This window comes from Zootoca vivipara, chromosome 4 (assembly GCF_965207765.1).
Source record: "Zootoca vivipara chromosome 4, rZooViv2.hap1.1, whole genome shotgun sequence".
NCBI lineage: Eukaryota > Metazoa > Chordata > Lepidosauria > Squamata > Lacertidae > Zootoca > Zootoca vivipara.
Genome location: NC_142587.1, coordinates 9,974,923 through 10,000,417, shown reverse-complemented (window position 1 = coordinate 10,000,417; position 25,495 = coordinate 9,974,923). Strand labels below are relative to the sequence as shown.

The 25,495-nt window shown below is 43.4% G+C and overlaps 2 protein-coding genes across 3 annotated transcripts; one reads left to right on the top strand and one right to left on the bottom strand.

Annotated features, from left to right (window-relative positions):
* Positions 1 to 887: 887 nt before the first annotated feature.
* Positions 888 to 15,078, bottom strand: BORA (BORA aurora kinase A activator). 2 transcript variants are annotated; one of them, XM_035115489.3, is made up of 12 exons: positions 15,040 to 15,078; positions 13,619 to 13,789; positions 12,998 to 13,104; positions 12,753 to 12,798; positions 10,576 to 10,657; positions 9,334 to 9,399; positions 8,814 to 8,870; positions 7,503 to 7,726; positions 5,438 to 5,591; positions 4,453 to 5,033; positions 2,844 to 2,975; positions 888 to 1,568 (listed from the first exon to the last, which is right to left on the bottom strand). In XM_035115489.3, the coding sequence occupies exons 2-12, from the start codon at positions 13,772 to 13,774 to the stop codon at positions 1,479 to 1,481; spliced, it is 1,695 nt and encodes a 564-aa protein (XP_034971380.1). In that variant the 5' UTR covers positions 13,775 to 13,789; positions 15,040 to 15,078; the 3' UTR covers positions 888 to 1,478. The 2 variants fall into 2 exon arrangements, with proteins under 2 accessions (XP_034971380.1, XP_088523605.1); XM_088667479.1 differs by lacking the exon at positions 12,998 to 13,104.
* Positions 15,079 to 16,134: 1,056 nt separating this feature from the next.
* MZT1 (mitotic spindle organizing protein 1) lies at positions 16,135 to 21,073 on the top strand. Its single transcript, XM_035116645.3, has 3 exons — positions 16,135 to 16,283; positions 17,568 to 17,713; positions 19,733 to 21,073. Exons 1-3 carry the CDS (start codon positions 16,235 to 16,237, stop codon positions 19,754 to 19,756), a joined length of 219 nt encoding a protein of 72 aa, XP_034972536.1. The 5' UTR covers positions 16,135 to 16,234; the 3' UTR covers positions 19,757 to 21,073.
* The last annotated feature ends 4,422 nt before the right edge of the window (positions 21,074 to 25,495 follow it).

The following is a 25,495-nucleotide window of genomic DNA, read 5'->3' as shown; positions in this document are numbered from 1 at the left end:
TCACGGGAAACTTTATTGGTTCGGTTTTTAGTACACTTACACCATCCATGTACAAGAAAGGTGGAGGAACATACTGAGCAAGGGCTTCCATGCAGTCAGTAATTGGTACCTCTTACAATCTGGCCAAGCTGCTTAAAGCAGTCGCTAGGCTTGGAAGGTGTAGCCATTTGCAAATTGTATTGCCCAGCAGGGAGTGTGTGTGTGCGTGCATGCAGGCAGCAGCAGCAGCTTGGAGAGAAGTAGAGAAAGCTCATCTGCACTTGTAGCCATTAGGTATGTGGGGTCAGAACCTCACCCCCACCCCCAGAAAGAGCAGACATAGAAGGCTGTACAGGCAACCTGCCTTTAGCTACCAAGGAATCTTGGTAGTAGTGTGCAGTGGGGCCATAAGAGGCCTGAAATTTGAAAGGATTGCGCTTCTGGAGTGGCACTTTTCCACCAGGGATCACTGCAGAGCTCATTCTTTGCTAAAAAAGATTTGGGGGGGGGGTGTTTCCTCACAGGAGACATCTAATCCCATGATCCTTCCATGCAGCAGAAGGGAATTTCCCCTACTGTCATTGACATTCACAGGCTCTTGGTTTTGAGCTGTACTAAAATCGTGATTTCTCGCTAAACCCCACTGACACACGTGTTACCATGAAAGGGGCTGCAAAGCTTACGCTGCCAAGGTAAAAACCATTCTTGTTTTTCTTCCCATGCCGGGTTTCCCTTTACGGCTAAAAGGAAGTTAGAGGAGGGGAATGCATGCAAAAAATAAAAAAAATAAAATGCTGTGCTCGTGTGCTTGGAAGGTATTAAACAAATAAAGATCCAACTTATGTAACAGATTGCAATCCCAGGTGCACCAGTACTGAGCACTAGAAATTGCAGATACCACTTTCAACCTGGGTGTGAAGACTTTATTACATTTGATTAACAATTCATTCCAATATTATTGGAGGGGGCAGGGAGAGAATAAAATATGCAATTGGTGTTCACCAATGACCACCAGGAAACAATGCACTGTATTATAGTGGATACGATACACTTCTGACAAGATTTTAAAAGTAAAAATGCAATCATCATCTACAACTACAATTCATTTTCATAGCAATGGGGGGAAATTTCTACTGTCGGTGCCTATAATTTTTCATTGCACAATTCTGTACGTTTTTGCTGAAGTGCCTTTTGCAAGAACTGAATCTCCACATGGAGGATATGTGCATGTCTCTGGTGTGATAAACCATTTCTTGTGGCGACCATGAACAGCCACCGCAAAGCAGCATCTCAGTACAGCCCAGCTACCAGGGGCTTGTATGATCAGGCCTTAGGGTTATCAGGAGTCATTTTCACATGCTCTGTGCTCAACAATCCTTCTGCTAGTGGAAAGCAATTGTGCCAGTCAAGTCTTCCTCCCTTGCATCTCAAAAACCCCACTTAAGCTTCACAGTGAACAGTTGCTTGCTCCGCAGAAAGCATATAAGCAGATGTGCAAATCACTTTGACAGCGGCAGTTCTACAAGGTGGTTTCTGGATTGAGTAACAGGCTCATTTTCAGTCCAAATGTTAGGAGTGGCTTTTCCTTGCTTGAGAAAGAGAAAGAAAGAACAAGGAGACACAATTAGATTTATTCATTTCAGGAAGCCCAAAAGGAATTTGCTCTCTGCAACATTTAAAGCAGCAGCTGTCCCGACCACTTTAACCAGGGAAGAACACGGCAGCTAACTGAGGACCAAGCCAATAATAGACCTTTGCTTCTTTGTGAAGTTTATCAAGGTGAAAAGTATGGGAGAACTTCAGTGCTGCTTCAGAGTCGCATCATGTGAAACAGCTTTTATATTTTCTGATTAAAATGAATGTGAGGGTGCCGGGGGTAGAGCGCAGCTACAAAAACCGCAAGGATAAAACTGGGAGGGACAAAACTAATTCAGAACTGTGTTAAGAATGTTACTAACACAGGTGGGCAGTGAGTTTTTTAAATCTATTTTGCTATTTTAGGAGATTGGCAGTGCAGTGGTACATCGGTTTATGAACACAATTGGTTCCAGAAGTCTGTTCATAAACTGAAGCGAACTTTCCCATTTAAAGTAATGGAAAGTGGATTAATCCGTTCCAGACGGGTCCGCGGAGTACTTAAACTGAAGCGTTCATAAACTGAAGCAAACTTTCCCATTGAAAGTAATGGAAAGTGGATTAATCCGTTCCAGACGGGTCCGCGGAGTACTCAACCTGAAGCGTACTTAACCCAAAGCATGGGTGTAATTGGTTCCGGAAGTCTGTTCATAAACTGAAGCGTTCATAAACTGAAGCGAACTTTCCCATTGAAAGTAATGGAAAGTGAATTAATCTGTTCCAGATGGGTCCACGGTGTTCGTAAACTGAAAATTCATAAACTGAGGTGTTCATAAGCCGAGGTTCCACTGTATGTGTTCCGTGTAACCAATCCACAAGGCAAAAGAAAATGCTGAACCCTTGTCACCAGCCACTAGATGTCTCAAGCTGAAAAACCCTATACTCCACAGGGAGTTAAATTATCTCATACTTTTTTAGGACTGCTGAACAGACAGGCACAGAATTTCTTTGCCATCGGTCTGGCTTCAGAGATTTCAAGAGGCCCCTCTCACACGCTTGCAGTCGTCTCTCTGGAAGCATAAGGGCTAGAAACCTACACAAAACACACATTCAAAACCAGATACTTTAACCCAGGCTTCCCCAAACTGCGGCCCTCCAGATGTTTTGGCCTACAACTCCCATGATCCCTAGCTAACAGGAACAGTGGTCAGGGATGATGGGGGTTGTAGTCCAAAACATCTGGAGGGCCAAAGTTTGGAGATGCCTGCTTTAACCAATACCGCTCCTACCTTTCTTTTGTAAACATGAAATTTCTTCTGAGTCTCACAAACGTGAGTATCATTGTCTCGGCAACTCGTCTCCGATCCAGCTGTGTCCATCAGGCTGCTAGTACAAGTCTGAGTGCTGTAACCGCTGTCCGCCTGGCAAAAAGAAATGAGAGAAGAGATATTGATCAGTTTCTAAAAAGCAGTGAGAAGACGGAGAAATTGCAGCATACCAAAAGACGAAAACCTAGCATTGTCATTACCCTGATAAGACAAGATGGCTGGGCAGAACAGAAGTCCATCGCCCCTGCTGGTCGAAACCAAGCCACAAATGGGAAGCTCAAAAAGAGGAAAGCTGGTTTTCTTCTATCTCACGCAGAACAAGCCACAACAAATTGTCCATTGATATACTGTAAGCCCCCAACTTATGCGGGGGTTACGTTCTGGGGATTGCGCCTAAAGCCAAAATTGATCATAGCCAAAACATGGTGGGTGGGATTGCCAAAGTCATTTCCCCCAGAACCTTGCCCCCTTTCAATTTCACTTTTATTTTTAGCCACACATATACTTGTGAATGTGCACAAGTTAAATGTGCATACGTTGTGGGTTTACTGTACATGGAAGCATCCCTAGGAGAAATATTCTTGGCTAAAGGATTTCCTCCAGTGTTTCTGCCCAAGCACAGCACAGCCACAAGATTACCACTGAAAATGGTCACCCAAGAAACTACGGATATAGCCACAGCTAAGGAGGCATTTTGCTCATATTTTTAACGTAACGTTACAACTGAATACTTCAGGCATAAGAATGCTGTGTTCTCCGACAGTTCAGCTTTTGGCTTCTTCCCTCCCTTGAACCGGGTGTTACACAAGAATAATTTAACTTTCAGAACTGGTGTCCTAAGTTTCCTTGTTTTCCGCCTCTGTGCCCTCTCCCATTTCTTCATCGTGTCCTCACACACACGCACACACACACACACACACACACACACACCAACACTCTCCACCTCATTCATATCTTTTGCGTAGAGGGGTTCCTGAGATGAAGGAACACGGTTCTGTTTATGTGTGGATACAACAGGACTCCATTTTGAACCAAGATGGCTGACTGAATTCCTGAGCAACGCCAGGAACAAGGCGGCTAGTTTCCTACAGGGAATACACACCTCTTTCAACACATCTGGAAAAATACGTGGATCCCAGGAAGTCTCCAAGGGAAAAGATTACTGCAAATAATAATTCTGCTGAATAACAACAGCATTGTTTTCAGCAGCCAGCCACTTCCAAGCATCACAAGCAGAGCATGAAAAACAATGACTTCCCCCTCCTTTGGCTAAAGGTAAACTGGCGCTGAACATGGGCCGTTTCCATTTAGATGTAGCATGAATAGCAGCTGCTGGAAGGCTGGACATGGGGACCATGTGGCAATCAAGATGTTGCTGGGGATTGATGGGAGTTGAGGGTCCAGCAACATCAGGAGTGCCACAGGTTCCCCAACCCCTAGCCGTACAGACATGGTTTCCAGCATATATTCAAGATGGCGCCCTCACTAAGTTTGAGAGGCCACAATGGGCCCAAGGTATGAAGATACAGTTCCAAGTGTGCAAGGTAGGAAATCAAGCTAGTAGCCTTACCTGCATGCTACTGCTCTCATAGGGAATGGCGCTGCTTTCAGCTAGAGGCGACATGCACATGCAAGAACTTTCAATACTGAAGCCAGCCATTGGCGTGCCACTATTCTCTGCCGATCCCTTTAGCGAGTTCTCGTCCAACATCTCCGGATCGACCATATCCACTGTGTAGTTTTCCTTGAAACTACCCGGGTCGTGGAGAAGTGTCAGCCCTTCCTTGCGGGCTTCAGGCACCTCTGGCGAGATAGACACCCGGGCAACCACCAAATGGGTGCTATGTGCAAAGGCATCCCCGTTAAACGGGTGCAGGTTGACCTTCGACTCTGCTGCCAAGGACATTTCTGCAGGCAAAGCCTTGGCTCCCTCCTCCTGCTCTTCGCTCAAACTTTCAGGCGTCAAAGGCAGACAAACGAGGGAGCTCTGATAAAATGTCGTCGTTCCTCTGCGTGCCACAAGTCTCATGGGGGAACAACTTTTTAATGGAGAGCATTCCGTGTGAGAATTCCTGGGCCCGGCAGGAGTTAGTCGGCAGGAGTTAGAAACAGAAGGAATGTCTGGGGAGCGAAAAGTAAACTGTCTTTGATCTGCATTTGGGGAAAGTAGGTGTTGGGGGGGGGGGAGAGAAACATGAACAGATAATAAGTGAAACCGCTTCAAAACAGTAAATTCCTCAAGGAGACTGGGGAAAATGGGTTACAAATATTCTGGGATGCAAAATGCAAGACAAAACAGCAACCACCTTATTGTAGATTTCAGATTTTTAGAAATCATGGGAAAATGGGAAAGCTTTCTGACACTCAGGAGTGTATTAGGGAAGTTTTCCTGGCTCCGTTCCTGTTCGAATATGAAATGGGCCAATCAAATGCATATGCATTGTTAGGTTTTATTTCCATGCCATTTCTTTTGTCCCAAAGTGCCCCCCCCCGTGGTTAAAAGCATGCAACAGCAAATCAGTCTGGTCAACAACTTAAGCAAAATTGCAAAATACCTGACAGTGGTGTCTTTCTTATCTGAATGCCAATTGGGGAAAAAGCTGGAGAAGGAATATTCGCAGGACTCCTCTCTGGAAATGAAGGGCTAGGCAAGCTTCCCAGACTGCAGGTCCTGGAGCCTCCTTGAATAGGGCTGGAGGAAAACTGGCCCTTTCAACATGTAAGAAAAGTTCCAAATAAGGTTAAACAACAGTTGTACACCTAGAATGGCTCACTTTCTTCTATTTCTACACTGCCCTTCATCCATGGAGCAGAGGGTTTACAATATAAAAACACAAACATGCACCACAGTAACGAACAAAATGACCCCCCCCCCCCTGTTTAAAAGGCCAAAGACTGGCTCATTAGCCAAAGGCCTGGGAGAAGAGGAATGTTTCTGCCTGGCAGCTAAAGATATGTAATGAAGATGCCTGGAATCTCCTTAGGGAGAGCATTCCACAAGCATGGAGCCACTGCGTTAAAGGCCCGTTCTCATTTTGTCTGCCCTCCGGATCTCTCACGGAGGAGGCACACAGAGAAGGGCCTCAGAGGATAAGCCAACGCCAGTGAAACTGGAAACATTCATAGCGCACCACAGCCCAGCTCGGTCAATTTTGCCGCCAAAGAAGGCCACCCTTCTTTTCAAAGTCTTGAGCTCAAAATTAAGCACGCTGGCTTGATTCAAATAGGGCCTCCAGCTCAGCAGTGTGTCAGAAATAAGGCAAGAACCACAGTTCACCAGAATACAGGGAAGAACTAGAAAACTCCAGCAGACACAGAAGACCTCTTCCTAGCTGTCAGAATCCCTGCCCAAAATTCTATCTGGATTCCAAGGGTTCACACACTGGACCCAATTCAGCAAACTGATCCTACTAGTGGAAGCCCAAAATGTATCGGGATGAGGGTAGGATAACCCCGAGAGCAGCATGTGGCCCGGGGGGGGGGGGGCAGAATTGCTTGCTCCGACAGAATGTTTGTAGCCACTCTGCACTGAATTTCTCAGTGTGTCTATGCACATTCCAAACTCATGGGTGGTGCTTGAATTTCTGAAAGTCTACTTCTCCTACGGTGTGGGCCAAACAATGTGTACCAAAAAGCAGTTTGATGCACAAGTTTTCCAGAGGGATACAACAGCCACATGATGTTGATTCAGCATGGTAGAAACTAAATCCTCTAATGCAAGGCTGGGGAATTTGTAGCCCTCTGGATATTCCTGGGCTCCAGCACCAGCCATGCCCAACCACTTTACTGGAACAAGGATAGGAAAAGCTGTTGGGATTCCTAATGGAGCACAGTGATTTGTTTTTTTTCCTTCCTCACAAATAGGAACGGTAAGCTAGCAGTAAATCACACAAAGGAAGTGAAGTTAACTCTTTATTAGCAAAAATGCACAGGAGCGTCAGGGTAATGAGCACTGCAACACATCTCCAACAGGTCTTGCCCCACGAAGCAGCTGGTGAGAATGAAGGTCCCTGCCTCCCCACAGCCACCTAAGTCCCCTCTTCACCAGGGTTTCTCCAAAGCAATCTGAGACTGTGCCTGTCTGTCGCTAATCTCTCCTCCATCCTTTTTACGCCTCTCCTGGTTCTGGGAGACCGTAGCGGGAGGGGAGATATTCATGCCTTTTCACCAGCCTGATGCATCTCTGCCTCTTTGCCTTCCTCCTCTCCCGTTTTAGCTTCTGCCTCTAATTCTGAACTTTCTCTGTCACAGACTCTCCCAGCTCACTAAGTCCTGTTACCTCTTCTGCTTCCGACACCACCTCCTCCCAGTCTGCTCCCTCTGACCACTCATTGTCATCCCACCACCATTTCCCAGGCTCTGAGCCTTCTTCCCTTGGGGGTTCCCCAGCTACTTCCTCCCACCCTTCCTTGGCATCCAACCAGCCAATGACACTAAACATAGCTCAGCAGAAGACCACCACCAGCAAACAACTGTGCACCTGGATCAGGAGTTGTCCTCTGCAACATCTAAAGGGCACCAGGTTGGGAACAGCCCACCAAGATGCTCGTTTCATAGGCATGCTACTGTACTGAAAGTGTCTGGCTTGTAGGAGCAAGATGCCAAGCGCAAACTCCTTACCGAGCTGGATGTATTTAGAGGGCTTCTACAGCGGACTGGAGAGATGTCTATTGAACACAGTACTCCAAGAGAGGCTGGGACATTGTGTGGACTCTGAGCAGAAGGGGAGAAGCTCTCCGACGAGAGGCTTCCGTTCTCGTCTAAAAAAAGCTTTCTCCTCAACGAGGAAGTGCTCAAGCTTTCCTGAGACTGGTCGGCCAATTCATCGGGTTTAAAATATTCACCTATGGAACGCAAGAATCACAGCTGTCAAGGATACCATTTCCACACACATGCTGCAAGTCACGTCGTTACTCCTTACATAGCTAGCATTAAATAAGTAAATCTAATAAAGCACGAAGGAGAAGCTATTACAAAACCCAGAAGCCGGTTTAGCACAGCCCTTTGAAGCCCTCAGTAGTGCATTTAGGGCTACTTAAAACCCATGGGGTTTGAGTACACACACAGGATTGCAGTCGAATCAGACAGATGCTCTCCCACCCACAATGCACTGCAGCATCGCCACAGAGATAGCAGAGGAGGCATCGCCACAATACTCTAGTTCAACTCTTCCTCCAGTCACAAGCTGGCTATGTGGCACCAGATAACCTCACAGCCTCAGAACTGTGTGCTAGTAAGAATGCCAAGCTTTCCTTACACAGTTGTGGTGATTTCATGGAGATCAGAAATATGAAGTGTTCAAGGAATGTTCAAAATTATGGGTTGCATCCAACCAAGTGTCAATCAGACCCACTGAATTTAATAGAACATGCTTATCAATTTCAGCAGCTTTACTCCAAGCAGAACCAGCAACCAATATATAAACCAGGCATCCCCAACCTTTGGCCCTCCAGATGTTTTGGACTACAATCCCCATCATCCCTGACAACTGGTCCTGTTAGCTAGGGATCATGGGAGTTGTAGGCCAAAACATCTGGAGGGCCGCAGGTTGGGGATACCTGATATAAACAACTAGAACCAATGAAAAAGGTGTTGCAGCATGGAGAGCTCTGGCTTGCAGTTCCTACCATATTTCATTCATCTCTCCCTCTCACCTGGTTTCTGTCTCCCCTTCCCCAAAATCACTCAGCACTTGATGGCCATGAATTACACCCAGAACTCACTGAGTTGTGCGTCCCCTTCTTAGGGCTTATTTCCTAAAGATGTTTTGTAGTTCCTCAAAACTTGGGTCTTCCCCTGAGTGTGCCAGTACCTTCTTCATAAGCAATGGCACTCAAGACTAGAGAGCAGGAACAGAGGGAAAACTCCCATCGTACCCATTTCTACAGAGACTGGATATCTAGATGAGCAGTTCTTCCCACATTTACATACCTAGTATTTTTTCTATGTCAAAATCAACAGGCAGAGATAATACTGTCTGGCAAGCAGCTGCAGAGAACAAACAGAATGTTTAGGGCAAAGTCATTAGGGTCAAAGCTTGAAAAAAACCAACAACCCAAAAACATCATGACCATGATTTGTTAGGAATAACTGCATTTGGACATCACAACAAACTATAATGTGTCCTGATGAAAGCAAGCCAAGCGTTGCACAGCCCCACCCCCAACCTCCTGCACAACCACAAGGAAATGGAAAGTCTTTATCTCCTTTTCTACTGACTGCCATTTGGCAAGTCGCCCGAACCCTAGACTACGAGTAGTTGTAACACCCCAGCTTTATACTCTACGCTTTGAAGTTGTCTTTTTCCAAACGTGCCAGTTTAATATTAATCACAGGTTCTCAGGTTTGGATGGAACAAGAAGCTGTGCTCTGCATGCAGTTAGATTTAGGCACAACAGACACTAAATTCCACTGAGCAAGTTTCCCCTTTCTCATCTCGTTTCATACAAACCATTGTTTCTCCCAGGTTGCACAGTGATTTCTCTGTCAATCGGCGAAGCGTTACTTAGATCGACGCCTGCAAGATATCAAGTTCCCAGTTAAAAGCTGGTGTAACATTAACACAGAAACAACAGAAGAACCGTTTAACATCTCCAGCACAATCCCAATAATTCAGGGAGAACAAGTGCATAGGAAAAGGAGTGGGCTGTTTTCGACAAAGTCCTGCTGGTGCACAGACTTCCACCTGGCACAACAGGACTTCTCCTCTCTCCTTGCACAACTCCTGCCAGCAAATCTGTTACACCCATCGTGGCGGGGGTTAGGGGAGCACAAAGAAAGGAAGTCCCAGTATGCTTGCGCTAATGGGACAATATTTCCAATACATTGAAACTGGCCTGCCATGTTTTACATGGCTCCCAGTACGTTTCCGAGCACAATTCAAAGTGTTGGTGCTGACCTTTAAAGCCCTAAATAGCCTCGGTCCAGTATACCTGAAGGAGCATCTCCACCTCCATCATTCTGCCCGGACACTGAGGTCCAGCACCGAGGGCCTTCTGGCGGTTCCCTCGTTGCGAGAAGCCAAGTTGCAGGGAACTAGGCAGAGGGCCTTCTCGGTGGTGGCGCCTGCCCTGTGGAATGCCCTCCCAACAGATGTCAAAGAGGAAAACAACTACCAGACTTTTAGAAGACATCTGAAGGCAGCCCTGTTCAGGGAGGCTTTTAATGTTTAATAGATTACTGTGTTTTATTTTTCTGTTGGAAGCCGCCCAGAGTGGCTGGGGAAACCCAGCCAGATGGGCGGGGTATAAATAATAAATTATTATTTATTATTATTATTATTATTACATTTGGCTACAGTTCAAATTAGCCATTGTGGCAGTTCCAAAAAGCTGCCCAGCTTGGTACTTTTAGACTTTCCCAGCAGCTGGGAAATTGCACAATAGGCATCTGTTCCCAAGGACTCTCAGTAAGAGGGCTTAGTACACAGGTGGAGTTAGAGAATCCTTGGTCCCGCAGTCCCTCCCTGGCAGCTTCAATCAGAGGAAGAAGTCATGTTCCATGTCTCTCCTCCAGTCAAATGTTACCTGGCAGGACATGGTTCAGTGTTGCACAATTCACTTGTTTTATTAGAATCTCATAGTCCGGGCCACACAAGACCACGCCCAATGTGACCCACAGAGGGTTCCCCACCCCTGATCTAAGTGGTTCGCACGGGAACCTTTCCCATTATGATACAAGAGACAATACTTACATCGAGTGGAGTTAAAATGAGAAACCTGTTTCCCACTGTGATCAGTCCAAGGAGATGGAACAATGATGCTTTTGGTGAAGAACTAAAAAAGGAAAATGTTGTTATGTGTTTACCATGACATTATGGGTGACAGCCAATTTAGAGTTGACTGTAGCACTCCTCACCGTGCTATAATCCCTAGAAACTACAATTCCCATGATTTTTTTTTTTTTGGGGGGGGAAGCCATCTATGGTGTGGGTGTGACTTGAGTGCATCTTGCCACATTGTCTACATCTGATGTTGCGATTCATCTTAACTACGGTTAGCTAATAAAGCCACCTTTGGTAACTATGGCTCAAAGCTGGCTTGTTTGAAACAAGTTGCACTTCATGCTAACCAGTTTCTTGGTCTGGGTAACAGCAGAAGCAAAACCTTCCAGACTCCTCCACTCCCCGCCGCCCCCAGTTGTGATGTGGGAGAGAGGATTGCAGGAGCCAAAAGCTCACTGAGGCCAATTCCTTCCTATTCACGTTGGAATAAAGTTTGAGTGTGGCCACCATCTGCGTACCAAAAAACATTTAACACAACCTCCCCGTTTATTGTGAATGCATGCACAGCTACCTTAGCACAGGTTCAATATACCCTACTCCAAACACTAGTGAATCAAAACAACTCATCACATAACTCCCACATTGCAGGGGGTTGGACTAAATGGCCTCTTGGTTCCCTTCAACTACAATTCTGTGACAGAGTTCTTCCTGGATGCTTCCACATCAAACTATTTGGTGGACTGTGTGCTGCAAAGTTCCTAGACAACAGGAAGAACATGACAAACTAAATGAGATAATTGTGTTGTGTTTTTACAAACTTAGTTGTGTCAGGGAGAAGATTAGCCTAGAGCCCTTTTCTCTGATAGAGCCATTTTCTATTATTTTCTATTATTATTTTTTGAATTCATATACTGCCCTATACCCGGAGGTCTCAGGGCAGTTCATAGAACCAAAAGTGCATTCTAAGTGCAAGATGACTTTCTTTTAACTTTGGAGGAATATTACAGTGCTACTAATAATTATTAATATTTATCCAAAGCAGCCAGCAATATATTACAACAAAATATACCTTCAAGTACAATAAAATGCCATAAAAACAAGCAAGAAAGCAAGCAAACAATATAGGATAGCAAAACCACATTTTCAGTCTTCACCTGAGGCCCTCCTCTGAGTGCGCCGGCTTTTATTGTAACGCACTGTTCTTTTTCTGATTTTACGTTATGCCCTTAACATTTTACATTATGCCCTTAACATTTTGTAATTTGCCTGGACACTCCTTATGTGGCAATTGACTAATGAATCTATTATTGAATAATTAAGAGCAGGAAAAACCCTTTCCAAGTTAAAAGGCTAAAGAGGGATCTCAGCCAACTCTACATCCCAGGTGATTGTTCTACCTTTTCCACATGCACACACCCCAGCAGAATGAACTGATACACTCCTGGGACAGCTTCACTATGCGATGAACTATCTGCGGAGACTAGGCCCCAAATACCTACACACAAAGGTTAAAGATACTCCATGTATCATTATGCTCTATCTCTCACTTGGACTCCTGCAATGCGCTCTACGCGGGGCTACCTTTGAAGGTGACCCGGAAACTACAACTAATCCAGAATGCGGCAGCTAGACTGGTGACTGGGAGCGGCTGCCGAGACCACATAACACCGGTCTTGAAAGACCTACATTAGCTCCCAGTACGTTTCCGAGCACAATTCAAAGTGTTGGTGCTGACCTTTAAAGCCCTAAATGGCCTCAGTCCAGTATACCTGAAGGAGCATCTCCACCCCCATTGTTCTGCCCGGACACTGAGGTCCAGTGCCGAGGGCCTTCTGGCGGTTCCCTCGTTGCGAGAAGCCAAGTTACAGGGAACCAGGCAGAGGGCCTTCTCAGTAGTGGCACCCGCCCTGTGGAACGCCCACCCATCAGATGTCTGAAGACATCTGAAGGTAGACCTGTTTAGGGAGGCTTTTAATGTTTAATAGATTATTGTATTTTATTGGAATACATATTGTATTTTTATTGGAATTTTCTGTTGGAAGCCGCCCAGAGTGGCTGGGGAAGCCCAGTCAGATGGGCGGGGTATAAATAATAAATTGTTTATTATTATTATCTCAAACTCAAGAAATGATACTACTGATGGTTACCTCTTCAATGGCTTTTTGTCTTTTTTCTTCGATCTCTTTATCTATTCTACAAAGTGAATAAAAAAAAAAGGAAAACAGTACTGTTAGTTTACTGCAGAAAAATACACCGACTCCAAGACACAGAATAATCAGGGCAGCAAACCAGGTAGATGGTTGCAACTTTTCAACAGTCAAAGGAAAAAGACTCTCGCTTATTAAACTTGACAATCAGTTCTGTTGGCTGAATGCAGTAGAAGAAAACTGACCTGGCTTGGCTTAGATACAATGCCTGACGACGTATGTCTTCTGAGTCTATTTCCACAGGGTTTATTAAAGCTAGCTCATCTATAGACCATCTAAATTTTCCAGGCGTCTAAAAGAAGGAAGAGAGAACTACAATGACATATGCCACAATCAACTTCCTTGTTTCAAGATAAAGCAGCAATCATACAACCCCAGGAACATCTAGTTGGGCAAAAGGTTCCCTTAGAGTAGTTTTCAAGTGGTATTCTGAGGAACCCTCGGATTCCTCAGAAGCCGATTGGAGTTTCCCCATACAAAAAGACCAGTAACCATGGCAGCCAGCTCTGCAATATTAATCTTAGATGTTAAGACATCAGTTCAGCCCCCATTCCAGCTCAGAAGATGCAAGGTCTATTTCTCCCAATTCCTCTAAATAAATTTGGGACTTGCAGAATATAAGATTTGGTGCTTGGTTTCTTTCTTTAAAAAATACTGTAAAATAAATCTCTCCTCCAATACTTTGAAGGGAAAGAGCAAACTGGTCAGGTGTGCATCAGAGATCTGATTTGAATGACCTCGGAAATACAAATCCATGGAAATAAATAGAATACACACAACAACATGTGGCAAATCACAAGTCTTACCGCAGAGGATATTGTGGATTTAAACAGTGTTGGACTTGACACAATCTGTTCCTGCAGGTGGCTATAATCACTTGGGCTTTCAAAGGGGTTCTGGACTGCGAGCTGCCCAGGTGACTCTGGTGTAATCTGCATCTTGACTTCTTTTGCATCGCCCATAACTGTCAGCTGGACCTAAGAAACAGACAAGGAAAGTACTTACATTAGACATATCAGCACCCTACAGATTTAAAGCAAGTGTGCTTTGCAGGGATGGGGCACCTGTTGGTCCTCCAATGCCCACCAGCTTCAGGAAAACCACATTAAAGAGCCCAACCCTTGTTGCAAAGATGCCCCAGAAGCACAAGGTGCACAAGGCAGAGGCTGGCGGGGCATCCAGTTTCAAACTTGCGTTGCCACAAAAGCTAGGAGGGCTGCCACAGTTCACAACTGCCTTGGCCCTTTGTATGAAACATCTTGCCCAAATACACAGAGCTTGCGGTGGAAGACTGCTATTATTATTATTATTATTATAATTTATATACCGCCCTATACCAGCAGGTCTCAGGGCGGCTCACAGGATAAAATCAGAATATAAAACCACAAAGTACATAATGCTAGGTGCCTCTCCCATTCTAGCCTAGCTGGTCAGTGATGGTTCTGCCAGTGGTGGTGCAATGGTTAGTATGTTGAACCCTCGGAGGCCACGGTTTGATTCCCTACTCAGCTCGCTTGGTGACCTTGAGGAGCCAGTCGAAGCCTCTCAGTCTAACATACCTCGCAGGGTTGTTGTTGGGATTTAAATGAGCGTGAGAAAAACCACATAACAAGCCACCTTGAGCTCCATGGAGAGAAAGGTGGGCTATGAACACATCAAATAATAAGTAAATAAAAACAACAATGTAGCAAATGTGAAATAATTTTTACAAAAAGCCAAATGGGCTTTTTCTCTTGGCCTTGGGTAGCAGCTAGTTTCCTTGTTTCTCTCCCCAGGAAAGAATCCCAACACTTCAGTTCTGAACAACTCCCAAGAGATGTGTGCTCAAGCAGTTAAATTTAATTTATTGATTGATCTAATTCCTATACTGCCCTGTTTATATACGGTTTTTTATTTTTTAAAAAAACACCCACAAACATACATACATAGCAGAATAGCAAAGGCAACAATATAGATGTGGCAAGCTGGGAAGCAAATACCTAGCTGCACACACAAAGGCTTGGGAAACCAACGCGGACCTCTGGCTACAGGTAAGATTCATTCCCCTCCTACTTTTGCAGAAGGAGCTCCTGGATCACAGCTCTGCAAAACGGCATTTGAAAGGATATATTGAAGCATGATTTAAAAAACAAAGAAAACCTCTATGTAAATGTCGCATATTGGCAACAGGCGGGCAAATCCCTTTCAGCAGGATGCAGCCCCTTCCGAAGCCCCAGAAGCATCTTACCTGCAGCCGCTGCTCATTCGGACTCGCCCTCCTGCCGACTCTACAAAGTTGCTCAAGGTCTTTAACTTCTCTTTCCCTGCCGGCCAATCAGCGCGAGAGACCTCGGCGGGCGCCGCCAATCACAGCTCAGAGCGGGAGCTTCCCCCACGCCAGCATCTCTCGCTCTATATATACATTTGAATCGCTTCCCAGGTTTAACCGGCTCGCGTGAGCGAAAGGAACGGAGAGCGACGCGAGGGTTCGGGCGGGGGGCGGGGCTTCAATTCAAAACGGACGGACGCTTCCATTGGCAGGGAGGGGAAGAAGGAGGCGGGGCCGCGAGCGAGGGAGCGGACCAATGGAGCCGCGGAACCCCAAGCTCACGCAGGCGCCCTCCGTCAGGCAGCGCGAGGAGGGGCCTCGTTCGCTCTAGCCGCGGGAAAGAGGCAAGGAAAGCCGTAGAGGTAAGGGAACGTAGCAGAGAGTGAAACTTCCGGTACTGAATTGAAAACGGTCCTCTCTGAACCATTGAACCATTTCTTTTTCGTGTAATATATTACACGTGTATGTATACAACACGAAAAAGAAATGGTATGTGTGTGTGTGTATATATATATATATATATATATATATATATATATATATATATATATATATATATATATATACACAGTATACACACTTTATATATAATATGCGCAATGATACACACACACAGCATATCTGTATATAAAAACACATACATATTATATATGTGTATGTGTATGTGTATGTATCTATATCTATGCATTTATATATTTTATACGTTTTATATATTGTAGATAATATAGATCTGTGTTTTATATAGATAAATATGGTGTAGACTGGGTGATGTGTGTGTGTGTGTTATGTGCGCGTGTGTGGTTATATATATAGATATCTATGATATATATAGGTTTTTTTAATATATGCCGTACACCGTGTATCTGCTGTACTCTGCCTTGGGTGAGGAGCTGGGCTCAGGGGCCGCTTCGGCGCAATACCCGGACGTGGGGGTGACATCTGAAGCGGGAGACGGCCGTTGTCTCTGCGGTTCGCGCACGCGCACACCAACCCCTCCGTCTGGAACCGACGTCTGCGCCGGGGTGAGGGAGAGGGAGAAGGAAAAGGGAGAACCCGACGCCGAGCGCCGCCAGTAGAAGCGGGCGCTTTTGTTTGGCTTTTGCCCTTCCTAATCATGGCGAATGCCGCCGCGAACTTGAACGCCGTGAGGGAGACCATGGAAGGTGAGGGTCTCGGGGGGGGGGCGCACTGCGCTGACCGTTTATCCCTCCCCTCACACGCCCCTGCTCCGCCGCTCCCTATTATTATTGTTATTATTACTGCTACGACTATTATCAGTGCCGGATTTACGTATACGCTAAACAAGCAAAAACTTAGGGCCCCACTCTCTTGGCCCCCCCCCAAAAAAACCACCTGGATGTACATTTCTAAAATATAAGATAAAAAACAAAATCAAACCTACATACAACAACAGTGTTTTGTGTTGTGTATGGACCTATTAGGTCCGTATATTACCATATAGCATATATTCAACACAAAAAACTGACAATTTGTTGTTGACAAAGGACAGCTGAGACATATAAAGGGCCCCATTACCTTCAGTAGCTTAGGGCCTCATCAAACTGAAATCCAGCTCTTATTACTATTACTATTATTATTATTAACACAGCCAGATGGGCAGAGTATTATTATTAATAATAATTATAATAATAATGAGCACTACAAAACTAGGCTGAGGAGAAAAAGAGGGAGTGCTCCAACCAGGGGCAGCCCAAGCCATTTCGCTGCCTGAGGCAAGATGACAGCTTGGCCCAACAGTGACCACACTGGTGGGGTGAATCTTCCTTTGGCGCTTGAGATCCTCCATAGCACTCCATAATAGGCCAGGAAACCTAGATTGGCCAGGGTGGGGTGGGGGAGGTGTTGCTGCAGGGCAGGCCCCATGGCACATGCGTCTTGCTACTTTACACACACGCACCAGAATTTGCCGCCCGAGGCAGCTACCTCACTCCACCTGGTGGGAGGGCCGGCCCTGGCTCCAACCCAGAGCTAGGGTGTATTCGGTTAGAGAGAACGCTGAAAACAAATCTTACAGAAAGCCAGACTTGTCCCAACACACAGCCAGGAACCAAAGCTAGCCTTAGGGATTTCCACCACAACCTCTGCAGAGGATTGAATATTAAGTTTTCTCCCTGTCTTTCTAACTGGGCCAATCATAGAAGTTGGAAGGGACCATGAGGGTCATCTGGTCTAAACCCCCTGCCATGCAAGAATATTTCGCCCACCATGGGCCTTGAACCCAGTAAAATATGCCATTAAAATTAAAATTCAGTTTAATTCAAATTACTAAAGAAAATATAGCTCTTATATATGGTATTTTACTGGTGGCAGTGAAATCATGCTCCTCACTTTTTGAACATACATTTGAAAACAGCATATGTTTACGTGTACAAGAAATTGCTAGCCCAGTACAGCCATACAATGTTAATTTGAAAATATTTTTTCAGTCCTGCTGGAGATATCAAGAATTCTAAACACTGGTTTAGATATGGAAACCCTCTCTATTTGTGTGCGACTTTGTGAACAAGGGATAAATCCAGAGGCACTGTCTGCTGTCATCAAGGAACTGCGCAAAGCCACGGAAGCCCTGAAGGTATGATCAGTTTTTGGAAAACCAAAATAATCTGTTCAGAGCTCTCAGAATGTTATAACATAAGCTCAAAAACCCCGTGCACTAAATCTGTAGAAATTTGCTTTACTTTCCAACACTGCACATACTTATCTTGCTTTCCAAGACCACAACTTTCTTAACCTTTGAGACTGCAACAAATGATGTCTTGTTAAAAAAACAACAGTTTGTAATTTTCTGCTATCTTTCATGTGAGAACAGGCTTTTTCTCTCACTTTTTCTATGGGTACGCACAGATAGCATGAATGTAATTCATAGGCTCCTGTAGGAGGAGGAAAGGTGGGATATAAATTCAATAAATAAAAAAGTATTATTAGGGCCTTAATAATTGGAGAAGATATTACAGTTCTGTTCAATTGAAAATAATTTCCTTTTAATAGCCTGATCTCCATACTTACTCAGAAGCAGGTACGACATTTTAGTGGGGTGGACATCCAAACGTGTAAAGTTGCAGTTTTATAATACATTTTTAGTTCTGGAAGACAACTGACCTTAAGGCCAGGGAAGCTATTTGATTATCAAATTTGTTTTGAACTTACGGCACCATCACCCACAATGGTTGCTGCATGCAGCAGGGATATAGTTAATGGTGGACTTGCCCCATCTGCAAGATGGAGATGTTTGGATTGCAGCCTAAGCCTTATAAAATTAGGTTCTGTTGTGCCTCAGAACATAAGTCTGTTGGAAGAAGTCCTACCCATCAGAAGTTTAACAAACAGAATAAGCAGCACTGGAATAAAGGTTAATATCTTATTTGTCATTTTGATTGAATTGTATATATGCTGCTGTAATTTATGCATATCCTGCGTTCAAAGTTCAAAAGAAATCTGAAAATACAAGAATAAACATTTCTGAAAGTTGACATTCTTTTGTTTAGAAGTTGGCAGTTTTGAGTTTATGGCTTTGCCTTAATACTGACTCCATAATACATGTGTCTACTTGCAAATCAATTAGATTTGTGCATGCCATACATTTATGCACATTTTGCTCTGGCATTTGTGGGTAGAGAATTTGATACCTTACTTTTGATCACAGCAAAGCTGGAGTTTCTGGATAGCTTCAGTCACTAGATACAGACTTGTCAGGAAGAGCAAGATTGGGATTGTTGAACACACTGTACAGTAAAATGTTGTTTGGGAAGGAAAGAAAGAAAGAATAGGGTTCAGAAACACTGAAAACAGATATTACCCTTAAGAGTCTCGTTGATAAGATCTACCTACTAATACAAATCCTTGCTGCAATTCATCCTTGTATGGATGCACTTGTTCCTTATTCCACCTGCCCACAAACAATTCAATATACTTTTCAGAATTGCTGATAGTTTAACAAAGCAATTGATTTAAAACTAGTTAACCTCTGAACTTAATCACCTTCCACACATGTGTACAAAGAAATAATTATCAGCCTTCAAGCAAGAAAGGTTTTGCCCTGGCTTCTGTGAACAGACGCAAGCACTTGCAGACAAAGCACCTGTAAAGTGGTAATGAATGTACCTGCTAAACCCTGTCATCTGTGGTAGATAGGGAAGAGTGCCAAGACTTGGTTCAGACTCCCCTTGAATTTCTCTTCCACCCCCAGAAGCTTGGCACACCGGTAATACTCCTGCTAAGCAGAGCTGCTATAGCACTGATCACAAAAGGTTGGTGGGATAGGAAGAAGTGCTGCTGTTTCTGTCATTGGCTTTGTGTCAAGGCTGCAAGAGAAGTCTTTCAGTACCGTTGGTTCATCTGAGAGGTAGTGAGAAGTTCATGGATTTAGTCCAGGGTACCTACCCTGGCAAACACACAACCAGCTGCTTAGGGCAGCTCAGTTGCAGTGGCTCCAGGACAGCAATTCCATCATGAACATCCTTTCAGCATCAGGTGAAAAATAAAAAACAACACATTTTATATAGCTACAAGCTGCTGTGATACAGGTCCATAATGTTAGTAATCTTCATTTTTGTTTTTCATGAATATGCTAAAATCAAGTTGCTTTTTCTAGGCAGCTGAAAACATGCCAAGCTGAATCTGTGGGACAGCATCTTTGGATTGAGGCGAAGCTTGATGTGGGAGGCTAACAGATGATTTCAAGGTCGTTTGCTGTTTGGACTCCAGACATTATTGGTTGTATTGGTTTCTGAAGTCTTCACTGAGGAAGAAATATAATGTAAAAGTGTATAAATTTTTTTAATACGCTTATTAACCAATGATGTATCTTTATTACACATGATGTTTTGAAAATATTGTAAATTATATATTCCACAAATCTGAGATGTAATTTTATTGGCAGTCTTTCAAATATTTCTTATCTCTGAAATAGTGAAACTATACTAAAAATAACCATATGATATGGTTGCAAAACACTACTGTATTGGATGTGGGGTATAATTGACTTTCTTTTTTAAAGGTACACAAAACTTTGCATAAGGTTTAAATAATATTTTCCATTCAGATTATTTCACTAAATTAAAAGCCACTTGCCATCCTGTGAAGAAAATTGCCATTAGGCACCTTTGCTTTGTTTAAATATATCCATATTTAAACAATATATTTCATGTATATAATGGAGCTTTTATACTGGGGCAGTCTGGTGCAATATGGTTAAAATTAAACACTGCTTGATTTCAGTGGAAGAGATACACATGCTTAACCATGATCTATTGAAAGTAATAGTAACTAAAAGTGCTTAATGTTGTCCAACTGGATTATGCATGACTATTATGTCGTCTTTCTTACTTGTTATTATAGTACATACTATACAAACAATAGAATATTATTATATAAAGTCCCTTGGAAAGGTTATCAAACTTAGTTGGGGAATATCAAATTACATTTTTATTTATGGGGACAGGTTGATCCTTCAGTTTCACAGTGGAATTTTCATTTAATGACCATGGGAAGATTGAACATAAATCAGGGGTGGAAAATGTGTGAACTCTAGCGGTCTTGGTCATCACAAGAACAGTTTTATGTGTTTAGTGATAAAAGCTGTTTGCCTTAAGGATTACCTACACATTGTTTTTCTCTGTTCATTTTTAAAATTCTGTTTTCTAAGTATTCTGCTTGTATTCTGGATATTTAAAGGACTATCAAGGAAATAGTCAGTAGTGATGTCTAAAATAGAGTAATTGGGTTTTATACTATTATGAACGAGGAAGACACTTATGCTCCAAGTTTATATTTTAAGTTGTGAAATGGCTGTAGGAAACTTTGGTTTTTTTAGTGAGAAGAGATGTTTCACAGCCCAGTTCTTTGAATTTGTATTAGTAACATGGCTTACTTTATTGTTAAAGCTTCATGAACTTTCTGTTGCTTTATAAGAAATAAAACCATTCATTGCCAACGGTGATATTTGCTTGCAGGTTAATCAAAAGAGTGCTAGGAAAGTAGGCAGTGGCAATGAATCTAAAGAAAATGGATGGTGGAGACATTGAGTTGAAGAAAGGAGGAACCAGGGATGAAGTCAGACTTTAGCAAAGCTACACTTGGGGACTAGTGCAGGTGTGGCGAGACCGTGGCCATTCAGAGGTCAGTTTATACAAGAATTCATAAAAAATAAAAATTTCCTGGTGTCAGGATATGGTGAATCCAGACCATGATGCTTAGAGCTATCACGCTTTGGTGGGAGTTGTGCAAACTCCTGGCTAAGTTTTTCTAAAGCTACACCAGCTACTCTCTACAAGTTGTATTCACAACAGTAAATAATAATTTTATTATTTATACCCCACCCATCTGGCTGGGTTTCCCCAGCCACTCCAGTGGCTGCTTTGGGCTAATGAAAGTGTTGTTGTTTCTGCATGAACTGGAACCTGATTTTTGGTGAGCACTCCCTACCTAGTGCAGTATCCTGTGCCCCTCCCAAGGGTTGGGGGACCCTCTGGAACAATGTGGAATATATCATGGAGGTCTATAATAGAGGTCAATATGGAATATAAGATAGGAGGAGGGTTGGTGAAAATTGGGAGCTCCACCCAGTACCACTTCCACTAATACAAAACCACCATTGGATACCACCCTTAGTTCATAATTCTGCAGTGAAAATGCTTGTTCAAGCATGTCTTGTGTTTTGTTCCCTGTGACTCTACACTTTCAGATTAATATGTCCAGTTGTTCGTGCTGTCTGCTAAAAACTGAAGGGAAATCCTTTGCCTGCTATTTCCCCTTGCAAATGGCATCTTTGGTATTTAATTGCTATCGAACAAGACCTTGCTGGCTGTAAAGTGTAACAAATCCCCTTTGACTTGCTGAATCTGGCAGTTATCTTCAACAGAACAGAGTTTTTGCTGTGGCTAATCCCCTTCTTCAAAATCACAACTTTATCCCTTAATATCAATAAATGGTTCATCAACAAAATCTGAGTGAAAACTCAGAAAGTTTGAAATTCTATTCATATTAAATGTTCTGAATTATTAACTACACTGGCATCCCATTTTCACCTTACCCTGCTACCAGAAGGGCTGGAAATGATTTTAGAGAGTTGCCGTTACAGTATACCCACCCAAAGTGTCAAAACCTGCTGTTGGGATCTACAACCCACCCGAGGAGTAGAACAGGTGAAATTTGACACAAACATCCTTAAATGCTGTTCATGAAGACCCTTAAATAGTGACACCACTAGATAAAACTCAAAGAGGCAAAGGCAATTTATGGGGAAGCAAACTTGTTCCATTTGTTAGATTTTTTAGAGAAATAGGTATTTTTCACATTAACACCCACAACCACAAATAACTGCACCACCCTGAGCTCCTTGGAAATAAAGGTGGTATATAAATGTAATAAAGAAAATCAAAATTTTCTCTGAAATCAAGTCCTATTGTGTTAGATGCCACCAGGTTTCCTCTCCATTCTTTTCCCTCTCGTAACATGTTGGTTGGACTGTGAGCCTGTGACAAGGGCTTATGTATAACACTTAGAATTTTGCAGGTGATTGATTTATATTTGTTTTTAAGCATGCTTAGGGATGCACCCCTATTTCAACTTCCAGTTTCTGATACATTATAATTTGCATGTGAAATGTGCATTTCTTGCAAAATTTCCAGGGAGTTTCCTTTTTGAATAACAGGGAGAAAAATCAGTTGCTCATTTATGGGGATAAATGCACTACAGTGAGGGGGGGGGAGTATTTGATTCTCTGCTAAATTTGCCCGTTTGCCCTCTGACAAAGAAATGACCAGTCCATAATTTTAATGGTAGGTTTATTGTAGCTGTGAGAGACAGAATAACAACAGGAAAACCCCCAGAAGACAAAAGTCAGAGATTGATGTGCATTATAATGAGTGAAATAAGTATTTGATCCCCTATCAACCAGCCAGATGTCAGGCTACCTGGTATCTTCACTGTATGTAACAAGCTGAGGTTAGAAGCACCTGCTGTAAGGGAGAGGTTTTACCTGTAATCTCAGCTCGTTACAGTTCCTGTTGTTATTCTGTCAAATGGACTGGTCATTTCTTCATCAGAGGGCAAATGGGCAAATTTAGCAGGGGCTCAAATACTTCCCCCCTCACTGTATGTAAGTTCTTGTATGTTTGCTTAGCAACTGTGTGTTGTGGGCAGCCCATGCTAAAATGTACTTTACATTTTTCCCCCCCTGATGACCAGTGGTTTGTAACAAATAAATGTGAGTGGCTGGCCTTGCCTTGAAATTATCACAGGGATCCAGCCATGGAGGAACATGTGGTGCAGGATGAGCTAATTGTCTGGAAGGTGCTCTCCACTCCATCCCACCCCAAAATCTGGAGCTTCCTGTCTCTTGGTATTGCGGTTATGCAGTATTACTTGTTTTGTTAAAATCAGAACGCCCAAAATACATTCTGAGCATCCAATTCACTTTCAAGGCCTAGGAGCTGTGTGTGTGTGTGTGAGAGAGAGAGAGAGAGAGAGAGAGATTCAAATCTCCATATTCCCATCTACAGCACTTCAAAAGGATTAGTATATTTTAAAAATAAAACACTTTAGCAATTAATTGCCTAATTCTTCCCCATTTTAACAGAGGCACCTGAGGAGAAAAGGTTAATACTGTACTATGTTCGGTAAATGTTATCTTTTAAAAAAAGGATAGGCAAACAAAAAGCGTTGACTGTTCTATTCCACTAGATGGCAGCCAAACATTGACATCCAGGCTGGTTGGGGCGGCGGCAGGGGGCACTAATGCAATCTTCTGTATGAAGAACACTGCATGGTTTTATTTGTTGCACTTAATATTTATTTTTTCAGTGGTTTAAACAAAAGTCTGCAATGGCTCATCATGTGAAGGGGAAATGTAGGAGACCGCCAAACTGTGATTTATAATTTGTCTATAAATGATTAGGGGTGAGCTACAAGACTGGCAAGTTTGCTGGTGATTTCAAACTGCTTAGGGTAAAATTAAAAGAGAAAGGAATTGTGAGAGGCTCCAGAAAAAAAATTCTCTCCAAACAGAATGGGCAAATGTAAAGTGATACACGCTGGGGCAAAAAAATCTTAATTGCACATATATGTTCCTGTGTGTGTGCGCGTGTGTGCGTTCATATGGTCTGAACTATCAGAAATGAGACCTTGGTGAATAACTTGATGAAGATGTCAACCCAGTGTGTGGCACCTGTGAAACAGCAATTCCATGCTTGGGAACATTAGGAAAGGGACAGAAAATAAAACTGCCAATTTCATAATGCCACCGTACAAATATTTGATGTGACCGCACTTGGAATACTGCGTTCAGCTCTGGTCATCTCACCTCAAAGAGTGATATTGTAGACTTAAAAAGATTCAGAAACAGATAACCAGAATAAACTTTGGGGTTGGAACAGCTCCCCTATGATGAAAGCTTGCAGCATTTGAGGCCTTTTAATTTAGAGAAAAGGTGAGTACGAAGGGACATGATAGAAATTTCTAAAATTACACAATACATGACAACACTAAACTTGTGACCATCCAATGAAGCCGAATGCCAGAGAATTCAAGAGTGCGAAAAGCAAGCACTGAGGGCCACCAACTTGAATGGCTTTCAGACAGGATTAGACGCTTCTGTGGAGGGTAAACTGTTCCACTTTCACTGTCGATGACAGTGTGCCTCTGCTGGGAATCGCAGGTAGGGGAGAGAGATGCTGTGGTCAGTTTGGCACCTGGTTGGCCACTGAAAACAGCATGCTGCACTAAACACAGGACTCTGTATTTAAATTTTTTTTAAAAAAAAATGAACGACCATCACCCCCAGAATTCATTTGCACCCCCATTTTCATAGCCAAAGCAAATGAAACAAATGGGGTTCATTCATTTCCTTTTCTGTGCGTATTAAAAATGAATGCACACCACCACCAGGGAATCCCAGTGCATCCTTCCTCCATGAATTGGCCATATATTGACAGATGGAACCGGGGCGGGGGGGGGGATCATTGTTGCACTCCTCTCCAATGCACGCAGAGTTACGGATACCTCCACCATGGTGTCTCAATTCTCCAAGGCACACTTCAGTCCCTTAATAGCATAGTAATGGGCTTGGGCATACAGTCTGGGAATCGCTGCTATAGCCTTTTGCGTTCGTTATTATTGGTCAATCACAATTTGCTTGCCATTCTTGCAACTGCCGCGTTTCGTCTTTCATGAGAAACGGATGGGTTGAGGATAAGGTTTCCTCAAGCCCCAGCCGAAATGCTAATCCGTGTAATGCTCCTGTCATCTCCCAGGTGGATTACGATAGCTGCTTTTCGGGTGTCTTTGCCGGCTCTGGTTTACATAAAAAGCTGCCATAGATGGGCTTATAACGTTTGAAAGCAAATTAGCATGTGGC

Coding starts and splice junctions, on each gene's coding strand:
- BORA (XM_035115489.3), bottom strand. CDS start 13,774: ATGGGCGATGCAAAAGAAGTCAAGATGCAGATTACACCAGAGTCACCT. Junction 7,727..8,813: donor TGACATAGAAAAAATACTAG/GTATGTAAATGT, acceptor TGCGTTCCATAG/GTGAATATTTTAAACCCGAT. Junction 1,569..2,843: donor TTCATGTTTACAAAAGAAAG/GTAGGAGCGGTA, acceptor CTCTTTCTCAAG/CAAGGAAAAGCCACTCCTAA.
- MZT1 (XM_035116645.3), top strand. CDS start 16,235: ATGGCGAATGCCGCCGCGAACTTGAACGCCGTGAGGGAGACCATGGAA. Junction 16,284..17,567: donor CGTGAGGGAGACCATGGAAG/GTGAGGGTCTCG, acceptor ATATTTTTTCAG/TCCTGCTGGAGATATCAAGA. Junction 17,714..19,732: donor AAGCCACGGAAGCCCTGAAG/GTATGATCAGTT, acceptor TGCTTTTTCTAG/GCAGCTGAAAACATGCCAAG.